The sequence below is a fragment of the Musca autumnalis genome, unplaced genomic scaffold (assembly GCF_047663935.1).
Source record: "Musca autumnalis isolate F117 unplaced genomic scaffold, ASM4766393v1 scaffold_4, whole genome shotgun sequence".
NCBI classification, from domain to species: domain Eukaryota; kingdom Metazoa; phylum Arthropoda; class Insecta; order Diptera; family Muscidae; genus Musca; species Musca autumnalis.
In genome coordinates this window covers 231,929,637-231,956,329 of record NW_027411977.1, presented here as the reverse complement: position 1 = coordinate 231,956,329, position 26,693 = coordinate 231,929,637, and the positions used below count along the sequence as shown (strand labels likewise).

Here is a 26,693-nt window from a genome sequence, read left to right as displayed (position 1 = left end):
ATTCTCCTCCTTTCAACAGATATTTCACGATTTTTTCTTAAAAAGCCCGAAACTTTTCAGCCTTTATATTTTTATGTATTTCATTCATTTGTTCTAAAATGAGCCACTGTATACATAGGAAACACAACTCTTTTGTACTACTACAAAAAAAAAAAACAAAGACAGTCGTTTGTTTTGTTGTAAGTATTTTGGGTGGGGTGGGGGAGATAAGAGAGTGTGAGAGAGTTTGGTGTAAAAAACTTACAAAAAAGAACGTTTTCACACGATAAGGTTTGACTGCTCAAAAACGTGGTTTCCGTTTTGACTCTCATTCGTAATTTTCACATCTAGTGTTGCGTTTTTGAAGTCATTTTATACAAGCGTACTTTTTGAACAAAAAGAAGTACGGTTTTACATAAATGTACCAAAAAGGTTTATGTGTGTATTGTATTTGAAAATTAAAAAAGTAATTCTTGTGAATCCCACAAAATTGGGTAAAATGTATGCGTTGTTAAAATTGTTGCCTCATGCGCGCATGACAGTAGTGTTGTATGTATGGTACTTTATGTACGTTTTCGTTCACTTACTTCCACATTTTGTTTCAACACTGACACAATTTACGAATGAGAACCAAAACGGACAACGCATTTTTGAGCAGGCAAACCTTATCGTGTGAAAACGTTCAAAAACAAAGCTTAACTTTCATGGTCGTAGTCGTACACGAAGAGCACAACAAAACCCATAAAAAACAAAGAATGGCTACTTATTTCTTGGTGGCAAAAAAGAAGCAACAACAAAATAATGTACATACGTGATAATCAAAGAAACGCAAAATAAAAACAAAGAATGAAAGGAAAACAACGAAAACATGAAAGAATATACATATCAACAAAACAAAAGCCACCAACCCCCGCCCCAACATAAACAAAAGCAGCAGCAAAAGAAACCCAACTGCCTTTGTTTGTATGGGTATACAAGTTTTCAAGTTTTCTGTAATGGAAAAGCCGAAGTGAAGAAGAATACCATAAAAGTTCATCATAATAAAAAATAAACATGGCTGACTTTAAGCAAAAAATCACATACTATTTTCATAAAATCAAAAACAAGAAAACTTACCGCCCAGCAAATCTTCAGTCATTTTTGTTGGTGGAGTCGAAGTCATGTTTGTGTTGTTTTTGTTGTTGTTATAAAAATAAATTAAAACTTTTTTTAAAAGAAACAAAACGCCTATTTTTCACTCCGTTATTTGTTCTTTGTTTTTATGGAACAACAAAATTCTTCAACAGGGGAAAAATTCACCACACTAATCGAAGAAAATCAGCAACAACAAACAAATTGCGTATTTGTTTTATGCTTAATAATAACGTTTTATTATATTGCGTTTCTTTTTTTTCGTTTCCGGTTTATATTTTTATTATTATTTTTCGTTTATATAGAGAGAGCGTAAGTAGTAATATTGGTTATTTATTTCATCATTCATTTAGTTTTTTTTTTTTATAAAACGATTGTTTTTTTTTTTTTTGTATACAACTTTTTTCTTCTTTTGTTTTGTTTTACAAATAACAAAACTCGTCTGCTAAATCTTTCCACGACGACAACGTCTGATGAAATGTATTAAAAAATAGATCGTCAACGAATTTCAAAAGGAGGGTGAGAAAATAAGCCTATTGTTGTCAGTGATTAGTGCAACAAGTAACGTAATGTGCTGTGAGAAACGTGACGCGAAAGTCAGTTGTTGAGTTATTGAGAGAGCAACGTTACTTTTTGTAGTGAAAAATGTTTTATGCCAGACTATGAAAATTTTCATTAGAAAATTCTTTGTTATTCTCTTTTAAATTTTCATTGACGTCCACACACATATATGAAATCATATGAAAATTTTGATATTTTCATTGCTTTGCATTGGTTTGAGAGTTACAAATTTAAAAACAATGAATGTTTTCAGATTACAGAACCTTGTGTACAGAGTTTCACCCCCTTCACACATCTTACATATAAACTCATTTTCATGTTAATGAAAATGGTCGTAGCATGGCAGAACTACCAGGTAGTGGTGATCGAATATGAACCCAGCAAAAAGTTTGCATCCGCGGATGCAGTTGAATCACTACAAGTGTACGGTGTGGTCGTTTACTCAATAATTTGTACAAGTCTAGGAACTTCTTGTAAACGAATAAGGCCTTTTTCATTGTACTGGAGAGTAAACGAACAACATCCAGTAACAATTTGAACGAATTTTGAGTAAACGAACACACATAATAGCTGTGTTCCTTTACTTACCTGAGGTTACCATTTTTAACCTGCAAAGTGTTCCTTAACCCCAAAAAGTGGTAAAACTGGCAGCAATTTTTAAGAGAATGAGAGAGGAGAGAGAGCTCTTATGCCTTTCTCTTCTACCACAGACTACCAGCAAAATTTCTGCAGGTAAAACTGGTAGAACTGATTTTTCGACTTTTGTTTGACGATTATTTCACAATGAAGAAAAAATGGACGAAAACAGAAGAAAAAGTCGAACGCTGACAAAACTAAATTAAAAGCTGTGAAATAAAAGACGAAAATTGATTTTTTATGTTTCTTTTTGACATTGCTACCAAACCTACCATTTTTCCGTTCCTTTACTTTTCTGGTAAAAATGTTCATGAGAGAGCAATTTTGAGAAATTTTGACACTTTGCTCTTTTAACACTTTTACCATTACAAAAGTAAAGGAACAAAGCTGTTGCTTGCTTTGCATGCTTTCCAAATGTCAAATTATAAAGGAATACCAGAACCTGTTAGAGGGGAACCCAGGCGGATTTGCAAAGATGCTCTGACATTCCTTTAAAATTTGACATTTTTTTAAGCAAAGCAAGCAAGGATTGTTTCTGTTCTGGCCTTAAAATCCAAAAGGCACAATACGCCAAATTTTTAACAAAAAAAAAAAACTAATTTAATGGTGTTTTACATTTATACGATTGCTCGAACGAGATTTTGTCTCCTCATATTCGTAAATTTCACACACAGTGTCCCAAGCAAAATAAATTGGAAGTAGTGCAATGTAGACTACTTCTTTCACGGCGTGTTTTTATGCAGTTCAAACGGAGTGGTGAAAAAGGCACTCCATTCCTCACATTTTAACCGCATTTGGATGCAATCCAAAGAATCACATCCAATTGTCACATTCTAACAACATCCGGAGGCAGTTCAACTGAGTCGTGAAAAAGGCACTCCAATTCCTCACAATTTAACAGCATCTGGATGCAGTGCAAACGGAGTCGTGAAAAAGGCACTCCGTTCACTACACCTTCTTTCCCGTACTTTTTAATGGTAAAACTCGTAAAAGAGAGAACTGAAAAAAATTTGTTCTTACACACAAGTTTTCTGAAATAGTTCGGGAACGGAAAAATGGCAAATACGTCAAAAAAACTGGAACAAATGTCAAAGTCGGCGTATCAGCCAATCAGACGCCGGCAACCATGTTACTATTTTTTTACTCGCCCAAATTTGTCGTGTAAAAAGTTTTTAAAGAGAGCGTCATTCAGCGCCATTTTTGTTTAAAGAGAAGTGAACATTTTACAACTTTTTTGTGTACGGGAACGCTTTTTCGAGTAAAATTGTAAAAGTCGTAAAAATTGTAAAAACTTTTTTGGTTCTGGAACACAGCTTACATTTTATTAGCAGTTTTTAGGGATCCCTAAATGTCCATAAATCAGTTTGTACATCTCTAAAGGCAGCGGAATACATTTCCAAAAAGAGATAATCGTGTTAACATTTCCAAACATTTGTTAATACGTCAAGTGAAATCCAATGGTTTTAACATGAGCTTTCATTTGAGATATACCCAAAGAATTGACAGTTGAATGAAAAGTTTTAAATGTTTTTGTTTATTGGAACATAAAGGGGAAGGGAAAGGTAATATATAAACAGGCTGTAATTTTCATAAAGAAAGCTAACCCGACAAAAAGGTCTAATGTGTATGGCGTTTTAAATGTAGGAAATCCACTGGATTTCAGTTGTCACCTTGCTTTTTCGTCTAATAATTCCAGTGGATTTTATTTTACTTATACTCTATGTAGTTGACATTTAAAATCCACAATTTTAATTTAAAATACAGGCGATGAAAAACTAACGATAGTATCGATACTATCGATATTTTTATAAGAAATATCGAAACTATCGAATGGTGCGACAATCGATAGTTTGCCAGCTCTAATAAGTAGCGGCATTATTTTCAATTTCCAAACTCGCGAACCCTTGTTCGCTTTGTTTACAATTTTTCATAGATTCACAGCATGGTAGAACAAGAAAAGGTAGCAGCAATATCCAGCTGACTGAACTGGGCTGTAGTGTTAGTGTCAAATTCCATACGTCATTTAATATATTTATTTCTATGTTCGATGTATATTAGGGATATATATTTTTTGAAGAACAAATTTATTCATCAGAAAAACAACTATTTCCCATAAAGACTCCTTCATATCATTGACATGTAACCTCCTAGAGGTACGAACGACATGCCGCACACTAAAACACCGCTTATAGAGGCGGTACAATATTTGTTAATATGTGTGGTATTTTGTTAAACTTGAAAAGAATAAAGCCCTAATAAACATGTTATTTTTTGTTTTGAAAAGCAACAGCTTCATTTTTTCAATGAATTACCAGCGACCCCAAACATTTTTGCAAGAATTCTACTTTCTGCGTGAAATAATGCATTTAGTGGAATGATATGGAAACATTCAAATTGAAAATCTAACGAGTTTTCATTCATGTTTTTCAAAATATTCAATGAAATGTGAAAAATTATTAGATTTTTAAATTCCAATAATTTATAGACATTTCCTTATTTTGTTTACATTTACGTTGACACTAATACCCCGGTTACACTATTGAAGGTTAACCCACTGGGTTTAATAGATCCAGTGGGTTAATCTTTGCTGGTTACACTTAGCTTTTCGAGGATATAAACTGTCAGCTGATGTTTGTTTACGTATACATACAAAATAACTAATAAAGTCGTGTTTTACACTTTTAAAATTTCTCGTATGACAATTTCTCATATTGGTATATTTTAGACACAGGGATACATTTTTGTATCATGGTATCAAGCGTACTTTTTGTTTAAAAAAGTGTCTAAAGTAAAAAAATAAATAATTTTATGATTTTCAAATAACTTTAGATTTATTAACTCCATAAAATCTCATGCGACCAATCGCAAACGTGTAAAACACGACTAACTCTGTTGCAAAAACAGTTGCAACTTTTGGTACTTTTTGAGTAGAGTTGGATTTTTTTGCACAAATACCGAATACAACACTGTATTTTTGGTGGAATTGTGCCGGATTTAAAATAAACCCAGTCATGAGTGGATTTAATTTTTGTATGGCAAATCTGGTCAGATTTGACCAGATTAAGCAATAAATCCTCATGAAGTGGATTAACCCGGCAAAAAGCTGTAGTGTAACCGTGCTATAACGTTAGCAAACAAAAACAAATTTCTATGTGGTTGTTGTTGAGTTGTATTTGTTGTAGTATTAACTTTACCTGGTTTGTTCTACCAGGGATTCACAGAGTAGGCGCAGGGATGCCAAGTTGGCATCCCTGAGTAGGCGTGTTCAATTTGTCTTGGCGGCATTGGATAATTCACAACTCTGCTTAACTGACCCTAATGTCCGCCATATTGCTATTTCACACAGATTTCCAAAGTAACAGTTTTGACGCGACGTTTTTAAAGCAAGAAAAAATGAAGCTGTTTTCTCAAATGAATGCAGAAATCCTTTTAAAATCTAAGAAAGGAAATTGGATGAAGTTCCACCTGCCAGAGGAGGACAAAGAGGAGGATGGAGCAGCCATGGCCGTTACTGTGGGCGGCAAAAAATTTAAAAGATTTGCCTCCATCCTACGGAAATTGATTAAATTGTCCCGACAAATTGTAGCCATTATAAATGGCATAACAATTTTTTTCCGTGACGTATTTTCTTTTTTTAAATTTTGCTTTGCCAAATAATTAAATATTCCTTTGTTTTCTTTGACGCCATTAATAAATACCCATTAATACATAAAATGTTGTAAAATTTTTAAAGATGTTGTTCTTTATAAATACATTACATTTGTATTAAATAAAAATTTGTAAAAAAAAAAACAAATAATTTTTTCATTTGGTTCATTAAGGAAGATCAGACTTTGGAATGATGAGGTCGTTTGTAATAGCATTCAAAAAAAATGTAAATAAACGCATCCTTATTTAGACGAAAGTTTTGAACAAATCTATAAATATGAAATATTTGAAAATATTTTGAACATTGATATCGAAATATCGATTGCTCGGTATTCCCCTATCAGACGCGCAAAATAGAGTGTTATGCTTGGTTTACATTTACGAAATCCACTCGATTTCAACTGTCAAATCCATAGGTTAAACGTCAAATGAAATCCAGATGAGATTTCATTTGACGTTTGAGCTATAGAATTGACAGTTGAAATCGAGTGGATTTCGTAAATGTAAACTTAACATTAGTTACTTTGAAAAAAGCTGCTAATAAATGCTATAGCAGAACTTATTGTAAACGCAATTAAGGACTTTTTGGTAGGAATTGCCAAAAAGTTTTGTACATTTATTGTAAAATTGCTTGTTTACTTTTTCTTGAAAAATTTCAAGCAATGTCGCCAGCACTAATGTTTTAAGAATAAAATAAATACAATAATGTAATTGGAAAGGAGGACGTTTTTTTGTTAGCAGTGGTGGGTGGATAAGGTGCAAAAGGTGCAAGAAAGGGTCCCGATGGCTTTGAATTATTGTAAAGTTGATTAATAAATAAATAAATAGCCGGCCTTCGACCGGGGATTTTAGGATTTCTGTTAAGGACAGGTGCAAATCTCGGGAAAGGGAACAACATTTTCTTTAAAATCATAAATTTTTCTCTTCTTTGATTGCTGCGATAATCCTAAATGATGGTCAATTTGGTGTTGATAACTACCTTGCCCGTGCAATTTCAAGCAGCGGATACTTTTATTGTGGTTGGAATTGCTGTGGATCAATCTATTTGGAATGATGAGGTCGTTTGTAATAGCATTCAAAACAAATGTAAATAAACGCATCTTTATTTAGACGAAAGTTTTGAACAAATCTATAAATATGAAATATTTGAAAATATTTTGAACATTGATATCGAAATATCGATTGCTCGGTATTCCCCTATCAGACGCGCAAAATAGAGTGTTAGTTACTTTGAATCAACGATAAGTAAGTATTAAATAATAATTTTGTTATAAAAAATTACTAATTTATATATGTTTATAATTTTTTCAGCAACAATGATGAATTTCTGGAAAAAAATTGCCAATGGCATAAAAAAATTGCCAATAAGTTGTTGGAAGCTGTAAAAAAGCTGCTAATAAATGCTATAGCAGAACTTATTGTAAACGCAATTAAGGACTTTTTGGTAGGAATTGCCAAAAAGTTTTGTACATTTATTGTAAAATTGCTTTTTTACTTTTTCTTGAAAATTTTCAATCAATGTCGCCAGCACTAATGTTTTAAGAATAAAATAAATACAATAATGTAATTGGAAAGGATGAGGTTTTTTTGTTAGCAGTGGTGGGTGGATAATGTGCAAAAGGTGCAAGAAAGGGTGCTGCCTGCTATAGACACTTTATCAAAGAAAGGGTGCTTCTAAAGTCTCTTTCTCAAAGAAAGGGTGCTTCTAAAGTCTCTTTCTCAAAGAAAGGGTGCTTCTAAAGTCTCTTTCTCAAAGAAAGGGTGCTTCTAAAGTCTCTTTCTCAAAGAAAGGGTGCTTCTAAAGTCTCTTTCTCAAAGAAAGGGTGCTTCTAAAGTCTCTTTCTCAAAGAAAGGGTGCTTCTAAAGTCTCTTTCTCAAAGAAAGGGTGCTTCTAAAGTCTCTTTCTCAAAGAAAGGGTGCTTCTAAAGTCTCTTTCTCAAAGAAGGGGTGCTTCCAAAGTCTCTTTCTCAAAGAAAGGGTGCTTCTAAAGTCTCTTTCTCAAAGAAAGGGTGCTTCTAAAGTCTCTTTCTCAAAGAAAGGGTGCTTCCAAAGTTTCTTTCTCAAAGAAAGGGTGCTTCTAAAGTCTCTTTCTCAAAGAAAGGGTGCTTCTAAAGTCTCTTTCTCAAAGAAAGGGTGCTGCTATAAAAAATCTCTGGCTGGATACCTGGATACCTTTAGTTTTTTTAAGGAGACCTCTGGCCGCCTATAAGCAGTTCTCTGGTCTTCTACAAGACGTTCCATTGTCATCTATTTGATGAACTCTGATAGTCTACATGAAGGGCTTTAGCTCTGGTCTTCTATAAGAAGCTATTGGGTGTTCTATAAGAAGTTATGTGGTATTCTGTAAGAAGTTCTCTGGTCTTCTATAAGAGGTTCTCTGGTTGCCTATAAGAAGGTCTCTGGTCTTCTATAGAAAGTTCTTTAGTCTTCTACAAGAAGACCTCTAGTCGTTTATAAGAAGACCTCTAGTCGTTTATAAGAAGACCTCTGGCCGTCTATAAGAAGACCTCTGGCCGTCTATAAGAAGACCTATGATTTTTTAAAAGGCCTCAGATCGTCTTATGTGAATAATTCTGACGGCCTATAAGAAGTCTTCTGGACGCCTCCTTCGGTATCTTGATTTCAGCTGAAGAACATCGCTACATTAACTCATTTTTATTCTGATAAAAAAAAAAATCGAAGTGTTACAAACGGACACAAAAAGTTAGTCATACCCTTCATCTTATGGTGGAGCGTATAATTAAAAGAATTTTCTATTTTAAAATATGGAAATACAATTACATGAGAGTTTTGCTAAAAATTGTATTTTATGAAGTTTTAAGAAGAATGTATACTTACGTCAATTCGTTTCGAAAATCGCAACATTTTATTCGTAATTCGATTATACTATTTGTAATTCAAATTATTCCATATGTAATTCGACTATTCTATTTGTAATTCAAATTATTTCATTTGTAATTTGAATTATTCCATTTATAAAAAGGAAATGAACAAAACTGAACAAATGGAATAATTCGGACTACAAATAAAATTGTTCGAGTTCTAAGTAAAATAAGTCGAATTACAAATTGAATAATTCGAATTACAAATATAATAAATCAAATTACAAACAGATAAATTAGAATTACAAATAGAATAATTTGAATTACAAATGGAATAATTCGAATTACAAATGTAATTCTCGAATTGCAAATAAAATGATTCGAATTGAATCTGAAAAGGTGTAGATATAAATATGTAGATGGGTTATAAATGTTTACACGGGAAACTGGACCGGGTCAGCAAGTTTTTATATAAAAAACTTACCATTGGTACTCGGTGGATAAATGTATTAAATTTTTTTGATTTCTATCATGGTATAAGTAAAGAGGTAGATTTAAATGAAGAAAATCTATAGATTTTGTTTTTCTTGAATTCCTAAAACTTCAAAATAAAAGCAACAAGTGGGTTTGTTTACAATGCATTTGTTGAGCATTTTGTAATAAAACGCGAAAAATGAATGAAGAGTTAAGTTTTCTAAACATAATCGAGTTGTGAATATGATAAACTGATTGTTTCAATGCAAATCCACCAATTTCTTCCACACAAATGGTCTAAAAACAATTTTAAAAATCATTGAATTCGATTGTTTTTAAAATTGTTTGGCATATTACTCAAACACCATACACACATACACAGTTTGTTTATGTTGTTTTGAAGTTTTAGGCATACTCGAATGAAAAAATTTAAATTGGCATAAAGCTTTGGCTAACCTTTCTTATTAAACCATGATTTCTATTTTCCCCTTTCCCTGAGGTGTTGACAGATCCAATAATTTTCTTTTTTTTCGCAGGTAAATGCATCGCATATGCATGGTCTGTAGTTGCCGGCGACACAAGCAATGATGTTGTTGCTGGCGACACATGAAATGATGTTGCTGGCGACACAAGAAATGATGTTGTTGCTGGCGACACATTATACACAGGTGTTGATTGCTGCATTCACATGGACCTCGATGTCTGCATCTGTTTTGCACACACCTATAAACAACAACATCTGTGACTGTTGTCAATGACATACAATAACAACAACTTTCATATTGTTTCGAATGCATGGTTGTATTTGGCATTGATAGCATAAAGGAAAAAATGTTATCGTAGTAAGCAGGTTCTGGAACAGCAAGAATACCTGTAATAAACTTACCATGCTAACAAAAAAAAAACTCATCGTTTAGATTATGTTTATTTATTTATTTTATGCTTAATGACATCTGTTAAAAAAAATTTTAAAAGTATTTGCGCAATGAATGCGCAAAACTTTTTTATTATCGCCCGCAAAATTTTGTTCAGGACTTTTAACAGAAACGCTGCTATCAAATTAAGCAGCCAACGTAGAAGTTAATAGCTTCTCCAGCATACCAAGAACGAGTTTCTTTATGGCATTGCCAATTTTTTTCCACATGTTTTCCATAATTTTTCTGAAAAATGAATATACAGTTAGTCAACTTAATTATTGCAAAACCAAAATTATTAAAAATTTTTAAATTAAACTCCATTTTATTGGCATGAATAAATATCATTCTTAATATTTCTGTTAATAGTTTAATTCTTACACATGTTTATTAATAAAATAAATTAAAAAAGTTGCTAAATTTCACCAAAAAATTTCTTAAAATTAACAAAAAGGAGAACAACACATTATTTGTTCTGTCAACTAAATAATTGCAAAATTCTGAGCTTTTCAGTCCTTAACGGTATTTTTCGAAAGTGTGGTTCCAATATTTCGTATGCCCACTTTGGGCATCAATAACAACGATTAAACGTCTCTGAATTTAATAAATAAGTTGCGGAATGTCATATTCCAATGATATTTTTTGCCATTCTTCTTTAATGCATTTTATTTAGTCCCTACTCTTATTGGGCGACTTATTCCCGATTTTTTTTCTTCAGGTTTACCCATGATTTGTTGATGTTGGGTTAATATCTAGGCTTTGGACTGGGATTTCAATGACTTTGGCACAATTGTATAACAACCAAGTCCTACATAAATACGATTTATGCTTAGGGTCGTTGTCTTGGTAGTACTTATATTGCAATTTTTTGCATTTTCAGGGTCAACAGGCCCAAATTTCTTGACGTTTTTGGTTAAGTGATTTTTAAAACATGTAAACAAACCTCCTCTGTCATTGTTTCCTCCAAAATCAGAATGTCGCCAACGTCACTGTTTGGTATACAACCCCATACCAAAACTAACAGTTTTCCGAACTTTACGGTATGTATTTAATTTTTGTTTTCCATGACTGTAAGGGGGTTTCGCAATACTTTTTGAGGCCCATCGTGATAGTACAGCATAATTTTAGTCTCATCAAATAATATAACGTCATCCCAATCCTTAAGATGGCGTGAAAAGTTGTATATAACAAGTCTGAACAGTTCCTATATATTGTGCTGGGAGGGCGATGGTTTTTGCCTAGTCACTCGTGATGAAGACTTGTTATTATGTAGCAATTTTCTGACTTTTCCATGTGACACACTTACTCTAAAATCGTTTTTGATTAGAAATATCAATTATCTGGTGCTGCTTTGGGGTCTTTCGTCAATTTCTTTAATCAGTCTCCCGTCAATTCGTGGATTTACTATTTTTGGCCTGCCATGTAACGTCTTTAGTTTGAGCCTGCATTCTATCTCGGTGCCGTATATGATATTCCATACAGTTATCAGCATATAAGAGGTGATTTTAGCGATTTCTCTGGCGGATTTACCATTATTATAATTGGAATAGACCAAATGTACCATATTTTCCGAAATCCGTTTACCTGAGTTTCTGTTTTTCTCAATATAACGTCTATGTTACACACATAACAGTTAATTTATGTTCTAAAATTATGGATCTAGATGTCCACATACCATAAATGTCATAAAAATGTTTAATTGCAAAAATCGCTGGGAAAATCTCACGATTTTATGCACATTCGTTCATTTTGCAATTATTAAGTTGACAACACAAAAACCAGGTACCTGTACTTTTTGCTCGTTGTTTTTGTAATTTATAACCGATTCCTGCATTTTTTGGCTTGATGTTGTTATTAACAAGTAAATCAACAGACATGTACAAAAAACCCAACATTATTGTTAGAATTTCTTGTAGTAATTCCTAATTAAAAATCTAAATTTTTAAAAATGTATCGTTTGCAATAATATAGTTGACTAACTGTACATATTTTATTATTTATTTATTTATTAATTTATTATTTAGTACTTACTTTACGCTTCAATCAATTCGAAAAATAGTACAACGCTTCTTTGGCGCGTCGAAAGGGGAATACCGAGCAAATATAGTTATGGTGGTATGGTAACATGTCGAGTTCAAAACGTTCAAATTTAAAAACGTTCCGAAGAATTCCAATGAAACCGAAAACAGAGGCACAATTAAAGGCCTCGACACATAAGAAGCATGGCATTCTTGCTTAGTCCCGGGCCACACTAGAGTAATTTCATTGATATTTTGACATGAAATTATGCGTCTATAGATCAAACCCGTTCGTGGGTATTGATTTGGTTACGAAGTTTTTCGGGAAATCACACACACGCGACCCGAACGCAAAGTAAGAGAGCAAATGTTTTGATTTTTTTACTTCAGTCTTGTACTGAATTTCATGCAAGCAGGTTGATGCCGCTTTATTTGTTTATTTTTGGGTACACAGAAAAGATTTTGCAGTTGTACAGCAAATATGTGGAGGGAAGAATTTGAAAATGATTTTTGTTTTGTATTAATATTTTTAATGACGCAGAATGCCTCGTCTGCAATGCAACAATAAAAAATTTATTTATGCTTAGAAAGTCTTAAAAAATCATTTTTATATACAATTTGTTTTTTCTCTCAAAAAAATTAACATATGAAGAAAAATACTTTTCAAATTATGAAGTTATTTATATTATTTTTAATTTAAGTCATACAAAGCGAACGCGCCAACAATATATTTTTCATTTCACACTCAATATGAAAATCATCACCCTGTTCGGTCAGTGTAATTTTACCCACACATAAACAATTTAAGCGCTCGCTCTTCTTGGTCGGCTATGCTATAGATCAAACCCGTTCGTTGGTATTGATATGGTTACGAAGATTTTCGGCAAATCACACACACGCGACCCGAACGCAAAGTAAGAGAGCAAATGTTTTGATTTTTTTACTTCAGTTTTGTACTGAATGTCATGCAAGCAGGTTGATGCCGCTTTATTTGTTTTTTTTTTTTTTGGGTACACTGAAAAGATTTTGCTGTTATACAGCAAATATGTGGAGGGAAGAATTTGAAAATGATTTTTTGTTTTGTATTAATATTTTTAATGCAACAATAAAAATGTATATCCATCTTACCTTAGGCGTCATTATAATACGCATACAAAATATCATTTAATGAGGGGAAATGTGCGAAAAAAATAATATGAGTGGATAATTTTCACTGTGAGGTAGAAATCGATGTTGTTTAACAATTTTTATTTTTTATCTAAATTTACCCGAATTTCGTTAATTTTATTTTATTATATTTAAGACCCTAATGTACAAATATAAAAAAGAACGAAATCACTATCATTAATCAACTCTTAGCAATCGCAGTTTTAATAAAAGAAACTGAAGTGGATTCTTTTGACTGTGATTCACTGTATATTGTTTTTAATTTTAGTCATACAACAATATATTTTTTCTATTTGAAAATTTTGCCTTTTTAGGCGAAGATCATTTTTAGTATTAATTTTTTTTTTTAATTTATTAATCGAGCTTTTTTATGATCTATAATGCAAATGAAAAAGGAAAGCCAACGATTCGAACCCACACACTCACCACTATGTTTGGCTCTGAACGCTAACACGCCGTGACAACTTTTTTCCTGTGTTTTTCATTTCATACTCAATATGAAAATCATCACCCTGTTCTGTTCTGTCAGGGTAATTTTACCCACACATAAACAATTTAAGCGCTCGCTCTTCTTGGTCGGCTATGCTATAGATCGAGTTCCATAGAAGAGTAAAGTCATGAAATTGCTGTAGTGGGGAATTCAACCTAAGAATACCTAATTTCATGAAATTTTTTAATGAAATTCAATCTAGTGTGGACCGGGACTTAACAGTCAGTTTCTGTATGTCGGAAGAAAAATGTGTGCGAATGAAACACGCGCGAACTTTAGTTTTCGGAATAATTTTACCTTTGCTTTTGCTTCAAAACAAAAAACAAATTTGAAAAACACACAAACGTTTGGACGTGTTTCTTTCGCACACATTCTTCTTTCGACATACAGATTACCTTGTGTACAGACCCAGCAAAAAAGTTTGGAAGTAGTGCAATGCAGAATTATGATTTCAATACATGTTTCGATGCAGTCCACACGGAGTTATGAAAATGCACTGCGCTCGATACATTTTGGAAGCACTCGCTTAAAGATCCCTAGTCAAGCAAGCCCATTTTTTTGATCCCTACAGTCGCAGTCTTTTTTTCTGAACACAAGAAAGAGTGTTAAAATTCTAAGAATTTGTTTTATAAAAAATAATGAAATAGAAACTAAAGTTATGAACATTGCTGTAATTCACGAGACGCAAATTATTTTTGAAGTGGAGTTGGAGTTTTTTAGAAATCTGAACTGAAGTACGAGGAAAAATGAAAAACCATTTGGATGATGAAGCAATATCAATTTCGATGTCGTAAAAAGCAGAGTAGAGGAAGTAAACTTAGTTACGATCAAATTTAATGGAGAGTTTTTATAATTTGTGTTAATGTAATAAAGTTAATATTCTTTTTTTTTACACGAATAAGCAATGTATTTTATTTATTTTGGGATATTTGCAATGGCTTGAATTTCATAACATCTTTATGTTTGGTTTACATTTACGAAATCCACTCGATTTCAACTGTCACATCCATAGATTAAACGTCAAATGAAATCAAATGGATTTCAGATGAGATTTCATTTGACGTTTGAGCTATGGAATTGACAGTTGAAATCGAGTGGATTTCGTGAATGTAAACTTAGCATTAGCATTAGACTGCATTTAAATTCAATCCAAAACACTACATCAAAGGCTGTGATTTGGATCGAAAATGGAGTTCATCCTAGCTGTGTGCCGTGGAAGCAAAATGGAGTGCATCCTAGCTGCGCAATCTCTTGTAAAATTCATAGGTGAATTCATAGGAAAAGATGTACTCCAGCGGCAATTGTTCTAGTGATTTAACTGCATCCGCGGATGCAAACTTTTTGCTGGGAATATTTACCACTTTTAAACATTTTTTTACCACAAAGCGTTCGCGTACACCAAAAAGTACACTTTTGTGTTAGTTAGTGGCTGACGTAATGTAATAAAGATAAAAAATTATAAGAAAAAGTGAAAATTATGGGAATGTATACAAAACAAAAACTCAAAGTTATCTGTAAAATGTTCTGAAAAGTATGCCCCAATTTACATTGGGCGAGTTTACTTGCGGCAATTGTCATTTTGTAGGAAAGAGAGGTGAGGCACACCCTCTCTCACCTACAAACTGACAATTGCCGCAAGTCAATGGTATTATTATTGAGGTAATTTTAATTTCTTAACATTTTAAAAAGGAAAAGTAGTAACAGTACTGAGCAGGTGCCATACCCAAAGCAAATTTATACAAGGCAACAACATGTTTGTTATTGAAAATTAATTGGCAAAAATAAATATTGAAGAATGGGGTCGTTCTAAAAATTTTCTCGGGAAAAACATAAATACATTTTGAAAATCCTCTAATATAGAACAGATTTGAATCAAAAAGTAAATATAAAGCATACAGAACTGCCGTAGGTCATTGTTATTACACGTTTACGATGAAAAGAATTATTTTCTGGATGAAAATTTCGAGTTTTTAAATTTCATGAGTAGATCCTCGCCGTACACATTAGAGATTTTTTGCATATTAATTTTTTGACATTGACAATGGAATTGATAGCTGTGTTCCTTTACTTAACTGAGGTTATTGTTACCATTTTTAACCTGCAAAGTGTTCCTTAACCCCGAAAAGTGGCAAAACTGGAAGCCATTTTTAAGAGAGTGAGAGAGGAGAGAGAGCGAAAATGGCTTTCTCTTCTACCACAGGCTACCAGACAAATTTCTGCAGGTAAAAAATGACAGAACTGATTTTTTCGACTTTTGTTTCACGATTATTTCACAATAAAGAAGAACATGGAAGAAAAACAGAAGAAAAAGTCGAACGCTGACAAAACTAAATTTAAAACTGTGAAATAAAAGACGAACATTGATTTTGTTATGTTTCTTTTTGACATTGCTGCCAGATCTACCATTTTTCCGTTCCTTTACTTTTCTGGTAAAAATGTTAATGAGAGAGTAATTTTGAGCAATTTTGACACTTTTCTCCTTTACCAATCTTACCATTAAAAAAAATAAGGAACAAAGTTGATATTTGAAACAATGGAATTGACATTTTGCAATTCGTTATCATCTAAGAATCACCACATGTCAGGAATTTTCGAACAGTAGTAGAATTCTGTAACTCATTTCACTGTAAACATTTCCAACATTTAAGTTAAGTTGGGCATCATTTCTGATAAAAGAATAAAGAAAAATTCGATCTATGTTGCCCTTGCTTTTTTATTCTTCTATCAGAAATGACGCCCAGTTTTTCATCATCCAAATGGTTTTTCATTTTTCCTCCTCAGATTTCCAAAAAAGCTAAGTAAAGGAACACAGCTAGCCACTTCAAAAATAATTTGCGTCTCGTGAATTACAGCAATGTTCGTATCTTTAGTTTGTATTTCTTTATTTTTCCTAAACAAATTCTAATATGCTGTTTATATTATAGATTTTTGCAGGGTTAACCTTCATTATCAGGATTTATTGCTTAATCTGGTCAAATTCATCAGGATTTACCACACAAATTTAAATCTTCTCATGGCAAGATTTGTTTGAAATCCTGCACAAATCTTGCTACTTATATAATGCAACCGTGTTTTTGACGAAAAAAATGCAACCCTTTTAACAAAGTACGAAAAGTTGCAAGTGTTTTCAAACACACATTTGTTTACATTTTTATTGTTGTCAAAAACAAATTAACAATTAAAAACTATTTGTTTTTTAATTAAAAGAAATGGACAGTGAAAGGTAAGTAGATATTATTTGATGTATTGATATACATATTAAAAATGTTATTCTATACTGTATAGGAAATTAACAAAGCAAAAACGGAAACGATGGTCGACTGAAGCAGAGGACCTGCTGTTGTCATTGTGGGAAAAAAACATTCAAAAAATTAGAGGAGTCCGAAAGAATTCGCACATATACGCGGAAATGGCCACTGAAATGGCCACATTTAATTTCTTCTACGATGGGGAAGAAGTCAAAAATAAAATACACAACATTACGAACCGATACAGGTAAGACAAAAAATTTGGTATAAGTGCACTCAAAATAATCTGAGCCTAAGCATGTAGGTTTGCGTATCCTAATCTTATGACGGCAATGAATATATCATATCCGAGATATAGGCTTCCAAAAAGTAGCGTTTGCGTAGCCAAGTGTTCCACCACAATATCCCTGGCCGATGGCCGTCATCTGCGAAAACGCTTAACTTTTGAACAATTTGTGTCGAAAAATTCAAGTGCAGCCACTACATGCTTCGAAATTTTTAACAAATTAATAAGAAGAAATGACGAGATATCTGATAGAAGGAATTATGAGTTCCTTTGCCTTAAAATGTTGTAATACATCGAAAAAATATTCGTATGTACATACATACATATATACCAAAGTTAATGTCTCGACAAACCCAGTCGGCATTGCTATGTGTGTCCGTCCGTTTGTCCGTGAAACGTTGTAATACCAAACCAATACCAAACATCTTATTTCTGTTTGGTATTGATTCTTGTTGTTGTAACAGTGTTTATTATGTTCCTTGTTCTGTTCAATCTGGGTCTATATCCAGTTCCAGGAAATGGTTGCTTCGATGGGATGTAGCCACAGATCCACTGGAGTTAGATGGGTAGGTTTGGCGGGGCAGTTAAAAAGGTGTTGTGTGTCATGCGGCCCATGCCGCATACTAGGCATATGTCTTGCACGGCGCGATCGATTTCCGCCCAATACGAATTTAGGCGACTGCAATATCCCGAGCGTAGTTGACCAAAACTACTCTGGTTTGTCGTGGCAGCTGACGCTCCTCAGCTGCGATAGATGGGGTATGTACTCCGAGGACTTTATTCACACTATAATTGCTTAAGGCCTTGGCAACTGCGTCCGTGTGAATGCTATTCAATCCTGCTTGATAAGCTTGGGACCTTGGACCTCTCCCTCTAGAGCGTGGATATCCTTCCTGATGTGGCTGAATGTGTCGGGCTCCCACGGTAACACCCAAGCAAGTACTGCAACGAAAACAGCTCATTGTGTTGCTGTACTGGAAGAATATTTGCCTCCTCATGTAGATGGACCAATGAAAACTTGAGGAGGCACCCTGTTGCTGTTCTCAGGGCGGCATTCTGAAAGGTTTGAATATGTTTCCATCGCGTTGCACTTATATTCGCAGACCAACTGGCGCCGTATAGCTTACCACAGACCGACCTATCGCGTTATATGTGGTCAACAAGGTTTCTTTATCTGCACCCCAAGTGCTGCCGGGTAGAGACTTGAGGACCTTGCTCCTACTTTTCAGATAGCTGTGGAATTCGCGCTGTAGCATGTGGTGAACAAAGTGGCTGTACATTTTGTGCGGAAATCTGCATATTCCTCGAATGGAAAAAGGTGGTAAGATCGGTTAAATAGTCATTCAGTCTCTCACAGATGTCATCAGGATATGTACCTAAAGCCAGGATCGTGAAATCATCTGCATACGTTACGATCTCGATGCCGTCTGTAGAGGACGGAATACAGGAGAGGTTAAACAGTTCCGGAGATATCACCCTTCAATCAACGGGGTTTGGACTTCTTGTTCCTGAATTCCACGTACGACTGGCGTCCACAAATATAATTAACTATCCAACGTTTCAAAGTTGGCCTTTGGGTTGTCTGTTCAATTTCCTCAAACAGTATGTAGTACATATTTTTTGTAGTTCGAAAATGGTAATCACAACATTTGTCTTCCGAGTTTCATTTACTATAAGTTTCCGTTTGTTATAGATTGGAATTTTTGAACGGATTTGCAGCTTTCTAGTAACTTTAAGTTTAAAAGTAATCATGAATTTAAAGGCGGACTTTCTTCTATAATGTGAAATTTATATTTTCAAACTCTCATATCAATTTTGCGTTTAAAAATCCATCCGATACCAAAAGGATACATTATAGCCTTTTACATCTAAATAACTTTCGGTGTATTCTCAGACCTACATATTATGCATAGAAAATTTCATCAATTTCGAACATTATGAACATAATGGAGAATGGAAAATATAATTTTGATTCGATTTTTTCATTACAGAGATGAAAAGAAGAAAATTGGACCCTCTGGTGGATCGCCTTCCCTTTGGTGTCTCTACGAACGCGTGCATGGTATACTTGGAGGATACAAATTCCACAATATACACTCTGTGGTTGATGAGAGTATCGGTATGTGTAATCAAATTCATAGGCTGACATTCAATCCTTAATTATTAATTAAATCAGTACACAATTAACTAATTTAATTAATAATTTGACAGTGATTGTACTAATACCTCTTTTAAGTTATATTTTATGTCAATTAAGTACTGCCCGTACGCATATAGTAAGATATTCCAAAAATTCGACCGCATTTAAAAAAAGTTTTGGTACAAGATTTAACAAACCCACTGGGTTTCAAATATCAATTCCATTGCTTATATTTCAAATAAATCCTCATAAAGAAGATTAACCCTGCAAAAGGCTATAATATAAACATGACCTAAGTGCGTTTATAAATAAAACACTGAAACTTAATTTTTTAAGTTGTTTTTTATTATGTTCTTGTAATAAATTAATTATATTACGATCAATTTTGAAAAATTGTTTTTTAGATATGCCTTTGGAAGAATACCTCGAAGATGTCAATGTGTCCGAATTCGATGAAACCCAAAGCAATTCGACATTTGAAGAAATGTTATCCAGTGATATTGAATTTGTAGATGTTCCTTTCAAAGAAAGTACTGCACCATCAAAGCCAAAAAAAGTTAATAGCACGGTTACACTACAGCTTTTTGCCGCATGGTAGAACAAGAAAAGGTAGCAGCAATACCCAGCTGACTGAACTGGGTTGTAGTGTTAGTGTCAAATTCCATACGACATTTTGTATATTTATTTCTATGTTCGATGTATATTAGGGATATATATTTTATGAAGAACAAATTTATTCATCAGAAAAAAACTATTTCCCATAAAGACTCCTTCATATCATTGACATGTAACCTCCTCCAGGTCCGAACGACATGCCACACACTAAAACACCGCTTATAGAGGCGGTACAATATTTGTTAATATGTGTGGTATTTTGTTAAACTTGAAAAGAATAAAGCCCTAATAAACATGTGCTTTTTTGTTTTCAAAAGCAAATGATTGAAACAGCTTCTCTTTTTTCAATGAATTACCAGCGACCCGAAACATTTTTGCAAGTATTCTACTTTCTGCGAGAAATTATGCATTTAGTGGAATGATATGGAAACATTCAAATTGAAAATCTAACGAGTTTTCATTCATGTTTTCCAAAATATTCAATCAAATGTGAAAAATTATTTGTTTTTTAAATTCCAATAATTTATAGACATTTCCTTGTTTTGTTTACATTTACGTTGACACTAAGGTTTACAAACAAAAACAAATTTCAATGTGGTTGTTGTTGAGTTGTATTTGTTGTAGTATTAACTTTACCTTGTATTTGTTCTACCATGTTTTTGCCGGGTTAACCCACTTCATGAGGATTTATTGCTTAATCTGGTCAAATCTGACCAGATTTGCCATACAAAAATTAAATCCTCTCACGACTGGGTTTATTTTAAATCCGACACAAATCCACCAAAAATACAGTGTTGTATTCGATATTTGTGCAAAAAAATCCAACTCTACTCAAAAAGTACCAAAAGTTGCAACTGTCTTTGCAACAGAGTTAGTCGTGTTTTACACGTTTACGATTGGTCGCATGAGATTTTATGGAGTTAATAAATCTAAAGTTATTTGAAAATCATAAAATTATTTAGTTTTTTACATTAGACACTTTTTTAACAAAAAGTACGCTTGATACCATGATACAAAAATGTATCCCTGTGTGTAAAATATACCAATATTAGCAAAGAGGGGACGATATCTCATACGAGAAATTGTAAAAGTGTAAAACACGACTTTATTAGTTATTTTGTATGTATACGTAAACAAACATCAGCTGACAGTTTATATCCTCGAAAAGCTAAGTGTAACCAGCAAAGATTAACCCACTGGATCTATTAAACCCAGTGGGTTAACCTTCAATAGTGTAACCGGGGTATAAGATCGACAAAGAAAATAAAAAGTCAATTCAAAAAAATATAGAGGCTACTAATATGGAATTAGTGGAGGGTATTAAGAAAATGAATAACTTAAGTGAAAAAGGACTCCAATTACAAGAAGTAATTGTTGATATGGAAAAGGAACGAAATGAAATTCTTAGGGGATTTTTAGACGTTATGAAAAACAATAACGTAAAAAATACATAATTTTTGAGGTACAAAGATTATTTCATTGTCTTCTTACTTTACTTTATATTTATTTTTGTTCCTTGCAATTGTATTGTGTAATACAAATTATTAAAATCCTATTTAAATAATATAGTTGTTAATTTACGAAACTTGAATTTATAAATGTGATCTTTCTTTGTTATTGCTAGTTTATTATATTTATATTATTAAGTCATCTTGTTCAGTGTAGAAATTCAGTAAGTTTTATCGATTGATAAGTTTTGAAATTGTTGTAATACAAACATTGAGTAAATTAGTTAAAAAGTTACTGAATTCCTACACAGTTTTAATGAATGCAACAAGTAGTGTAACATTTCCTTATCGAATTTTTCATGATTTCTTCTGCCTAATTCAAGAAAACAGGCGAAATAATTAGTTTACTGAAATCAGCAAAATTTACCTTTATAAAAATACTCTGAATAAACACACAACATGAATATTTAATGATCTTTATGTATTTTATACAATATGAACACTCTGTACAAAAAATTTAATTGTAATAAATTATATACTTAATTTATATGTAACAAGTATAGAGATTATTTATATCAGGGTTTTGTGAAATCATGCATAGAGTAATCTTAATCTTTGGTAATCTTAAAATCTAAGAGGATACATCATTTTATGGGGTGCCGCCAAACAAAATCGGACATAGATTTTTTCCCTTTGAGTTAAAACCGCCCTAATGTCACATTGAGGCTCGTCTAAACTACATCTAAAATAAGGTTAGCGAATTCTTTTTACTCATCGGTAACTTACCAATAAAAATCGTTAATTACCGACATTATTACCATTTTAATGATACCGATTTTTGCTAGTAACGGCAAAAATAAGTTACATAATCGCCCTATTGTTCGGTGCAGCGACAAATATATCTATGAAAACAGCAGTTGCTTACAACAATTTCAAATATACAAATGTTTAAAAAGCTCCCGTTTTATAGTTGGTGACTTTGCCTTTAGGTGAGGTCTGATGAAACCATTTTCTTTTCCAGTTACTTCTTCGGAAATTGTTGAACTACTGGTTTTTAAAAGCCAGAAAGCTTATGAAAATGGCTTCAGTCACTTAAACACAAGTTTTCGTAGGGCAGGAAAGACGTAGAGAATGATTAAAAAAGCAAAAAAAGTTTGAATGTTGTTGTGTATTACATAACATCTCAAAAATGTGTGTGTGTATGTTTTAAGAGTAATGTTGTGATCTTAATCCAATCATTCATATTGAACAGCTTGGGCATTTTCTTCGTGCTCTGAAACGAAGGTGTGTTATTAAATACTCAAGATAACATTTATTAATTTTAACAAACCTTTTTCCCAGAAATAATCGGCGAGGACATTTCTTATTTCCGCTGCATGACCATAATTTCCGCTTCTAGGTACTTGGGGAATGTCGTCTCTTGTACCCCCAACGTCTTCCATCCAATTTTGGCATATTTGGTCATTATGCGCATTAAGAAAATTGTGTAAAACACAACAACATTTTATGATATTTTTTGCATTTTTTATATCGTTCTCTATTCCCCTTCCTATCCTACGAAATCTTGCTTTTAAGTGACCGAAAGCATTCTCCACTACCCTTCTGGCTTTTGAGAGCCGGTAGTTGAACAATTTCTCCTTTTCCGAAGAAGTAACTGAAAAAGGAAATGGTTTCATCAGCTCTTCGCTTAACTGGAATGCAGAGTCACCAATAATAAACACTGGAACATCAACCCCGTTTATGGTCTTGACTTTATTTTTAAAAACTGGGCTTTTAATCAATTGTCTCAGTCGGCTGTTTTCATAAATATATGAGTCGTTGCACCGACCAGGTGCACCGACATTAATATATATAAAGCGATATCTGGAAAGAAAAATAATTTTAATAAGAAATTTAGTTTGCGTTAATTTATCATTACCTATAATCTACAAGGGCCAGCAGTACCATGGAGTGCCAGCCCTTGTAATTGTAGTGGTCGTATGCCTCTTCCTTTGGGGCCTGAACTTCAATATGGCATCCATCTAATATAAATATTATGTAAAATTCTTTAGAATGGTATGCTTTATTAAATAATACTTGCTTTACATTTACGAAATACACTCGATTTCAACTGTCAATTCTTTTGCGTATACGTCAAATGAAAACTCATATGAAATCCATTGGATTTCATTTAACGTTTATGCAATAGAATTGACAGTTGAAATCGAGTGGATTTCGTAAACGTAAAATTAGTGTAACTTACCAATTGCCCCAAAGCATTGGGGAAACCCAATGCTGTCGAATCCCTTTACAACTTGTTCAACATTTTCTGGCGTCGAAATATTGCCAGGAAGGTATTCTCCCGACAATACTTCCCATACCATGACGCAAAACTCATTAAAAATGACGCATACGGTGGATTTTGATACGCCAAAAAGCCGTCCTACAGTGGCATATTCCGCTGACGACCGTAGGGTGTATAGGGAAATTGCTAACCTTTTGTCTAAAGGAATGCATTTTCTGAAAGACGTGTCTTGTTTCTCTAAACAAAGGAGTAGTTGGCATAAGATGTCAAAACATTTCCGGGTCATTCTAAAGCTTTCTTTAAAAAAGCTCTCTGAACATCTGGGAATGTCTAATTCCCAGAATTTCCCTTGCCTTTCCTGCAATAATCAAATGTTAATCATCGATTTAAAAGCAGTCGGTTTTCGGTCATATATTGTAACATGGGGCGACTTCTCCACGTTTTTGTTCAAAATGTTCTCATTTCAGCATCGTTAACGTTTTTTTTTTTTTTAAATATTATTTTTGGTAAACCGACATGGGTACTTATATTATACTAACGTTTTTAAAAATAAACAGATCCTAGAGTTTTATTGAATTTGGTATGTAGAATTAGGCACAAAAAACATAATATTACAACAATAAGATACGTTTAGTACAATATATACAATTTAAGTTAAAACTGACAAATTTCTCTCATTAACCCACCTCCATACTGTCGTAGGCGTCCTATCCCCAACATATTTCATAATATGAATAATTTTGGCATTTGTAATTTGTATACCCTTAGCCTTGAGGCTAAAGAGGGCATGTACACTTTGATACGACCAAAATTGTGCCTCATCGAAATAATTGTTTTGAACGAAATCGGTTGGAGTCGATTCTGTCATGTATGTCCGTCTGTCTGGCTCGATGGTTGGTGCGCACGATAACTCTCGAACGGATCAACCGATTTGGTTTAAATTTTGGGTCGAAGATAGGCTATATCGGCCCACTTCTTCTTGTACCGCCCCAGAAAGGTTCAAACTTTTCGCTGAGATATTGCGCACGATAACTCTAGAAGGGAATAACGGAATTGGTTAATATTACTTTCAGACCTAGATGAAGTTGCAATATGGATTGATTCGCGAATTTGGGTACCTACCACACAAAATTTAGAAAATGTATAGTTTATGCTTCTGATTTTTCTCGCAACAGGTTATCGCTAAGGCCCCTGATACGACGGTGCAATTTTTTTCATGCGCAAGTCCATACATACATTTGTTCCCACAACATCCCCGAAGGGAAAAGGGAGACTTCTCTCATATCAATGATGCATTCCGGCTCATATTGGCTCAATGATATGGGACCTTCTTTTTATTGCCGAGTTCGAACGGCCTGTCCTTCGACACCACTTGTAGAGAAGTTTTTGATGGCTTAAAAACTCAGAAAATATAGCCAGCATTACTGAGGGGGAATTTTGCAACCGTTGAAAAGTTGATGTTGCTTGGCCTGGGATTCGAATCGCTGAACTTCTGAGTGCAAGGCGGCGGTAACTGGCTTGTGCGCAAGATAACTTTCGATAGGAGTAACCGATTTGTTTTAAACTATGCGCATCGTATTATTTCTTACAAACTTGGCTTACGTCCGAATCGGTCTATTCCTTCGGGTACCTTCCTCGGTTTAAAAGTTCGTCAAAATTGAATATACATACCGTGGTTGCTGCACCAAAACCTAAAATAAATATGTGAGCTACATCGAAATCTTAACCCATTCTAAATTGACTCAGTAAGTAAATCTATGCATAGCATCAAGAGGAACAGGAACTATGTGTTCCAAACTAATGCGCAATAATATAAAGCTGAAAACACATCCAATGTTTCAGTAAAGTTTTGTGTCATTTCTGGTAGGAGAATAGACACAAAACTTTACTCAAACGTTGGATGTGTTTTCAGCTTAATGGCAGCATAAAAATGGCACTTTCGTGAGTGACAAAAGAAAATGTTTGTATCAAGAAGCATGTACCAACGAAAAACATTATATAGTCGTGAACAGGATGCCAAGGAATACTCTCGGTAGAAATTACCAAACCAAACTCAAACAATTCTTAAATTGTACATACATACATATGTACTCTACAAGTTTGTACTTTTGTGAGGAAGGAACCCGAAGTTGTTTTCCAATATAAACTTATCGCCCAAGTCGTGCACTTAATTCTTAAGTTTTCATGCTCATCAATCATTCGAATTGATGCCCAAAGTGTTTCTTAGAGTTTTATGGCCATTATATCAGCAAGTATGCACTTGCCCCTTAAACTTAACTTATCCGAAAAGGGGCCCAAATATTCGATCGAAACTCAAACACAGATGAACTACAGAAATAAATCGACTCAAAATTGTCTAAAAGGCATTTTGTCCAAGCATACTTGGGGTCTAAAACCATTATTTCGATTAAGCACACTTCCTCTTATGTTACACGCTGAAACTTTCATACGAAACTTTCCCATTATTTTGGCGTCCTTAGGTCGAGTTCCCCATTACAGTAATTTCATAAAATTACTTTTGTATGGAACTCGATCTATGAACGCCGAAATAATGGGAAAGTTTCGTATGAAAGTTTTAGCGTGTAACATAAGAGTTCGGTGGTATGACATTAGCTCGTTAGCCTAAAGCATAGTACACACGGTCCAACAAAACTGACAGTCAACGCACTTTTACGGCAATTTTCTGGCAAATAAAAACTTTTTGTTAGCTAAAAATGATTGAAATACAGCATTTAAGGTATAATTTAGTGATTAGGAAAGTAATTATTCAGCTAGACTTTGATATTAACGAAATAGACCTCGATGACTGTCAGTTTTGTTGGACCGTGTGTA

General features: G+C 33.6%; 2 protein-coding genes and 1 pseudogene across 3 annotated transcripts in view; 2 read left to right on the top strand and 1 right to left on the bottom strand.

The window, feature by feature from the left end:
• Positions 1 to 1,620, bottom strand: part of BNIP3 (BCL2 interacting protein 3) — a 45,949-nt gene extending 44,329 nt beyond the window's left edge. The window contains exon 1 of one of the 2 annotated variants that reach the window (XM_073986165.1): positions 1,096 to 1,620. In XM_073986165.1, coding sequence (XP_073842266.1) covers positions 1,096 to 1,141 — 46 coding nt within the window. In that variant the 5' untranslated portion in view covers positions 1,142 to 1,620. The remainder of the gene's footprint in view (positions 1 to 1,095) is intronic. The other variant, XM_073986164.1, reaches the window with a different exon arrangement.
• The window catches only part of LOC141400955 (histone-lysine N-methyltransferase trr-like), a 208,528-nt pseudogene that overhangs the window by 90,387 nt on the left and 91,448 nt on the right, over positions 1 to 26,693 (top strand).
• Positions 16,922 to 22,131, top strand: LOC141401710 (uncharacterized). Its single transcript, XM_073982090.1, has 4 exons — positions 16,922 to 17,063; positions 17,126 to 17,335; positions 19,366 to 19,493; positions 19,919 to 22,131. Exons 1-4 carry the CDS (start codon positions 17,050 to 17,052, stop codon positions 20,110 to 20,112), a joined length of 546 nt encoding a protein of 181 aa, XP_073838191.1. The 5' UTR covers positions 16,922 to 17,049; the 3' UTR covers positions 20,113 to 22,131.

Excerpts from the sequence above, each read along its gene's own strand:
- LOC141401710 (XM_073982090.1), top strand. Across the intron at positions 17,336-19,365 it reads AACATTACGAACCGATACAG|AGATGAAAAGAAGAAAATTG; the intron begins GTAAGACAAAAA and ends TTTTCATTACAG. Across the intron at positions 19,494-19,918 it reads TGTGGTTGATGAGAGTATCG|ATATGCCTTTGGAAGAATAC; the intron begins GTATGTGTAATC and ends ATTGTTTTTTAG.